The 6,545-nt window shown below is 36.9% G+C and overlaps 1 protein-coding gene across 1 annotated transcript; it reads left to right on the top strand.

Annotated features, from left to right (window-relative positions):
* Positions 1–1,349: 1,349 nt before the first annotated feature.
* LOC132166671 (uncharacterized) lies at positions 1,350–1,966 on the top strand. Its single transcript, XM_059577525.1, has 2 exons — positions 1,350–1,410; positions 1,502–1,966. The coding sequence occupies exons 1-2, from the start codon at positions 1,400–1,402 to the stop codon at positions 1,818–1,820; spliced, it is 330 nt and encodes a 109-aa protein (XP_059433508.1). The 5' UTR covers positions 1,350–1,399; the 3' UTR covers positions 1,821–1,966.
* Positions 1,967–6,545: the final 4,579 nt, after the last annotated feature.

A 6,545-nucleotide genomic window follows, 5' to 3' on the forward strand; every position in this document is an offset into this window, starting at 1 on the left:
TCATTCAACTTTTGTTCCAAAAGAGCCCATCCATCAACCTGCGGCATAGACCTTTTCCACACAGCAAATATCACTTCCTGGTAGCCTTTCTCCCGCGCCCAACCTACTTCAAACCGAAACTGCTTCTTCCTTTTGCCTCGCCAAAATTTTTTGGTGAGGCTAAGAAATAAAGGAGCATGATCTGAAGATGCCGCAACTTCCACTTTCACTACTGCCTCCAGAAATAAGTCCCCCAATTCTTGGTTTGCCACACCCCGATCAAGCCTCTCCTTTATGAGATCCATACCGTCTTGACAATTACTCCATGTGAATTTAGGGCCAAGGTATCCCATGTCAATCAAACCACATTCCACCAATGTATTATGAAAGGCTTGCATTTGACTTTGGTGTTGCATGTTTTCACCCCATTTTTCGGTGCCGTTAAGTACTTCATTGAAATCACCAATACACATCCAAGGTTTGGGTTCCAAATAAGCCAAATAAATCTTGGACCCGTGTAACGCACCCCCTCTATACAGATAAGTTAAATTTTGCTTTTGTAGGGGTGTGGCCCCAAGGAGTTGTTTGCACACAAGGGGATTTGAACCTTAAACCTAATGATTATGCTACCAAAGTTCAATGTTGTCACCACTTGAGCCCAACCCCTTGGGGTTGGCTTAGTCTTTTCTATATATGCCGTGTACTTTATGTAAGATATATTAAGTATCACATTGATGTGGTGTTGCCACTTGTTCATCAAATGGACAAAAATTAAAATGTTGTGATCTTATATCTCTTGGCAACAAATAGGAAGGACATCAAAAGAAAAGTGCCGGTCTAAGAGTTGGACAATTAATTTTTATTGGGCGTTGCACTAAGTGTTATGGCTACTACGGAAATTCATGCATTTTTTTTTTTTTTTTTGTACAAAACATTAAACGAATTTGTTATCACCCTTTAAGCTTCTAAGATAACAAATGAGCTTCTATCTCTATGATTTCTGTTTGCAAAATGAGCACATCGTATACCATCTTGACCTTCGGTTAGTTGATTTTTGGTAGTGCTTTTGTATTTCCTTGCTTTCTGGGGTTTCCTATGTATGGTGTTGTTTTTGTTTCTTTTGTCTGTTGTTGGTCTATCAGCTCTTCTCGCAGCGGTCTCCTTGATGTTTTGTTAGGAGTCAGCTGCCTCCTTATTTTTTTTTTTTTTTTTAAATTCATCAATTTTTTTTTTTTTTTTTTTTTGAATACATGTAAAAGCCCTTGTTCTATAGGTAAGCTCTCTGGTGGATGATATGAACAAATCTGGTGGTATTTGTTTGTTTGTTTGTTTTATATGCTTCCTTGTATGGGCTATCTCAACAACACTAGTTAAGGTTTTTCAGACAGGATCACTCGGTGCATCACCAAAATTGACTCCAATGGATGGAAGGTAATGTTGGTCTTCTTTGCCTCATGTACTTGTAATATTGGCTTTTGTGGGAAACCTCAATTGACTTTGTGGGTATTACTTCTTTCTGCAGGTTTCCTTTAGAAGAACTTCACAAAAGGCAACGTCCTGATCCGGAGAACAAAGATGCCAGTGATACAGAGGATGACGAAGATGATGATGATGCTAATGATCCGAAGGATGGTGCCGGTGATGAGGACTTCTCAGGTGAAGAAGGAGAGGAAGAAGGAGATCCTGAGGATGATCCTGTGGCAAATGGTGCTGGAGGTAGTGATGATGAGGATGAGGATGATGATGGTGATGATGAAGACGACAATGAGGATGGGGAGGAAGAGGAAGAAGAAGAGGAGGAAGAAGAGGTTCCCCAGCCACCTACAAAGAAGAGGAAGTGAGATATTTTTGCTTTCTCATTCTAATGAGAAGTTTGGGGTATGGAGGGAAAAATTCAGCTAGTCAGTCTGCCTAGTGCGTAGGGTAGGATTTACCAAGTCTAGATTCTTAGTGGACATCTGTTGTGGTCTTGATCATGTTGTTGATTGTTATTATTATTATGCTTAGTATTAGTATTAGTGTTATAAGCATTGTTCCCTCTTGTGGAATTAATGTCCATTCATGTACAATTAGTGATTGGAATTTTCATCTGGGTGTTCCATTCTGGATGAGTAAATATCATATTGCTACTGGATTTTGTTTGCTGGATAGAATGGTGCTCAGTCAATCTGCTCTGCATTGGGAGGAGAAAACTGATGCATTTTCTTTTCAGGAAGGATCTAACCAGCGAACCTGTTTAGTATCTTTTCAGTTGAAAAATTAGTGACGAGTGGTTGACTTGGAGCCTCTGTATGCATTAGTATTTCGAATTATTAATAGATTTGTAATCTAGATCAAACTAGGCAAATAGAGTTTACAATTTTTTCACTTCACAGAACTTCAGCAGAGCACAACTCGTCAATTGTCAAGCTAATAAAATTCTCTCAATTTCAAGTTAAGGAGATGAGTCATTTTATTGTGGGTTTGTTGTTAATCTAACGGTGTAGGTGATGCTACATGTATAAATAAGTCGTATCAAAACAAGTAGATCCTTGCTATCTTCCAAAAACACCATGAGGAAAAGGATAAAAAAAAAAAAAAACCAAAAACTATTCCTAAAAACACTTTTCATAAAATAAATAAGAATTCTCCCAACGATTTAAGGCTAACAATTTTTGACACGAATTGTAAACTTAACACAAAATTAAAGGGTTAGGGTTTAAGAGTATGATCCGTTTAATTAAATGAGTAAAGTTAAGGTTGATTAATATAGTTATATATATGTCTTGACATGACAAGCAACGTAATGAGTAGTAATTTTTAACATGACCCACAAACCCGATACGAACCGAATATAAAATTAAGAGGTTAGAATTGAAAATTTTAAGGGAAAATTACAGTTTAACCCCCAAAGTTGTCAGCGATTTGCAATTCCGCCTCCAAAGTTTCAATTTTTGCAATCCACCCCCCTAAAGTTTTAATTTTTTGCAATTCAGGCATTCCGTCAGTCAAAGCCGCTTTGACTGGCGGAACAGTGATCACGTGCGACGCACTTGATCACTTTATGCGCTTTAGTGCCCAAAATACCCCCCTCAACCTTCCACACCCTCACCCACTTCCTAACCCAGCTGACCCACGCCCTAACCCAACTGACCCACGCCCCAACCCTGCTGACCCAACCCAACCCAACCCTTGTTTGTCCAGACTTAGTTAATTTAAACAAGAAATAAACGAAGTGAAACTCTCAATAACCCGAAGCACGCACGAGGTGGAGACCTTGCTGACCCACAAGCGAAAGGGACGCGACAGACGTAGAACCCACCTCCCCGACAGCCACTCGACAATCTACCCGACACCCACTCAAGATCAACCCAAAGTTTGAAGCTTTGCGCATTTGTGTACGACGAGGTAAGTTTTTGCCTTTGTTGATTCGTAAATTTGCACCGAACTGTGAAGTAGCTTTCTAGGGTTTTTCGTAAATTGGGGTTTTGTTGAGGGGGTTTTTAATTTGGTTATCCCTAACTCTGTGCTGTTGATTTATTGTTAACAAAAGTTGTTTTCTATTGTATATGGATTTATTGCGAAGAGAGAGAGAAATGATGGAGTATACCTCAAGTTCTGAAGCTTCATCTTCACCGCAGAGGCTTTGCTACTGTGAGTGGCCGATGGTTGTAAAAAAAGCTCAAACAGAGCACAATTTCGGGAGGAGGTTTTGTTAGGAAATTAATCCTATTTCCCAAGACCCGTGAGATGCGAAAAATAAGAAGAATGTGGAATAACAAAGATTAGGCAATCAAATCACACACGACACAAAGATTTAAGTGGTTCGGCTTAACAAGCCTACATCCACTGGTGGAGACGACCCGGAGAAAATTCACTATCAAAAGATGGAGTACAAAAATAGTAGAGAGAAAATCACTCAGATCCCTAAGCCCCAATACACCCAAATCTCACTATCACACAAGAAAGATTATTCCCAAAATAGAATACAAAAGACAGATGTACAAACTCTTCTTTTGCTGGAACGGATGGCGGCTGATCTCTATTTTCTTCTCTTACTCTGTAGCACCCTTTTTCTTCTAATCACTTGTTTTTGGCTCTTCCAAAAACCATCAAGAAGAAAACACCCTTGCTGCCCTTGTACCTCCTTCTCTCAAATTCTCTCTTTTTTCTCCTCCCTTTGGTGCTTCACGTTTTTGGCACACACAAATTTACCTTGTGCTTTGTTCCTTATATAGAAGCTTAACTCTCCTTTTACATGTTGGTCTAGGACTTCTACTATAAGTCAAACAAGGAGTCCAAGTACACATAGGAGAAGGTCTCCAAAACCCACATATAAATGAGCAAACCGGTTGAACCAAGAACCTCTCCTACTTGAAGAAGGAGACAAACCACTGGGTCCCACCATGACTTTTAATTCAAGTCATACTTAACAGGTTTGTGGGTTGCGAAAATTACAAGGCACGTTTTATGTTTATGATGAGTGTTGCGAAAATTTGGGCAAGTTCTTCAGACACGTAATTTCTTGTTTATGGTTGTAATTTTCGTAGTGGGTTCTTTAGGGTTTAGGATAAGTATTGATAATTTCTTATTTGAATTTCTTGTTTATGGTTTTAATTTTCGTTGTTGGTTATGTGTGTTTAAGTTGAGTAGTGATAATTAGGGTTTATGGTTATGGTTGTGGGTTCTTTGTTGAGTTATTTAAGGGTTTAGTTATTTGTTTTAATTTGTTTAGGTGTGATGCTTGTGTAATGGTTGAAAACCAAAATTTGGGCAAGTTTTTCAAACTCTTTATCTATTTCTTGTTTATGGTTGTAATTTTTTTTAGGGTGTTCTTTAGGTTTTAGGGTAAGTATTGATAATTTCTTGTTTGAATTTCTTGTTTATGGTTTTAATTGTTTAGGGTTTATGTGTGTTTAAGTTGAGTAGTGATAATTAGGATTTATGGTTATGGTTGTGGGTTCTTTGTTGAGTTATTTTAGGGTTTAGTTATTTGTTATAATTTGTTTAGGTGTGATGCTTGTGTAATGGTTGAAAACCAAAATTTGGGCAAGTTCTTCAAACTCTTTATCCATTTCTTGTTTATGGTTGTAATTTTTTTAAGGTGTTCTTTAGGGTTTAGGGTAAGTATTGATAATTTCTTGTTTGAATTTCTTGTTTATGGTTTTAATTGTTTACGGTTTATGTGTGTTTAAGTTGAGTAGTGATAATTAGGGTTTATGGTTATGGTTGTGGTTTCTTTGTTGAGTTATTTTAGGGTTTAGTTATTTGTTATAATTTGTTTAGGGTTTAGGGTTTGAACATGAGTGGTTTGAACATGACATACTTCTCGCGCATGGCTTTTATTGTCAATATATAAGAGCATCCATAAGGCTTATGCATTTTAAAATTTTATGTGTAATGGTTAGGCGTGATGCTTGTGTAATGTTTTAGGGTTTAGGTATCGAATTTTATGTGTAATGGTTTTTCAACTACACTATCATATTCGATAGTGTAGCAGAAAAAAAAAAAAAAAAAAAAAAAAATTGATTGTGAAAAACACTTCACCATTTAGCTATTTTATATGTAACTATAAAATACAGGTTGCGAAAAAAACTTCACCATTTAGTTCTAACTATTATGTACTTGCTAGTTTAATTTTGAGTGAAAACCCTAATTAAAGGAGAATGTCATTAACTGCTTTTGTCATTATAAAGTAATATTGTATGTATTTAGATTGGTGATTAATATTTGTTTACTATTTTGTAGACCAACCGAGATTGTGGTTACTTTGAATGGATTGATCCTGAGCTGTGTGCGAAATGTAAAAGGGTTGGAACTTGGTTTTGGCGAAAGTACAAAAAATTGTTGTCAGAAGCAAAGCGGTGTGAAAACATGGTTCAAGTTGAAGTCAGTAAGGTAAAGGTAGAAATGGAGACAGAAATTGCCCAGTATCAGAAGGAAGTAGAGATTAGGGAGATCAAACTCCATGCAGTTAAGAAGAATTAGCAAATAATTCTTGCGTGTTCCTGGGTAATTTGTTTAAGTGTTATTTTCGTTTTGTTGTTTCGATACACTTCAAGTGGTCCGTATGAATGCAAGCTTGGCCGTTTGAAGTTGAACTGAGGTCTATGTAATTTTGAGGTGACATCGTGTTTTTTTTATGTTTGTGTTATTTTGGGAGCACAATGTGGTATTTTGTAACATAACTAATTGTGGTAGCACAATGCCGTACGTTTTAGAGCCGTGTAATTCTAGAAGCTTATCTGAAATGTAATGTAGTTTTTAATGAATTTATTAGTTGCTATGACTGTACAAACATGAATTGCGTGTATGCCATGCATTTGACCATAAAGTCACGTTGGTATTTTGAGTTTGATTTTTTACCTTTTAAAATAACATTTATCATTACAAGTGGTGCACCTTATTAAAAAAATTCTCCTCGGCCTTATAATGCACATGCTTGACAATTCCACTACCGACTTGCAAATTATCGAAAAGGAAAACCCTTAATTCCACAACCGAGTTGAGAATTATGAAAATCGATACCCATTATGAAAGACATGAGATACAAATCAACTTCACCACATCTTAGATTTGTTACATTG

The sequence above is a fragment of the Corylus avellana genome, chromosome ca11, assembly GCF_901000735.1.
Source record: "Corylus avellana chromosome ca11, CavTom2PMs-1.0".
In the NCBI taxonomy this organism is placed as follows: domain Eukaryota; kingdom Viridiplantae; phylum Streptophyta; class Magnoliopsida; order Fagales; family Betulaceae; genus Corylus; species Corylus avellana.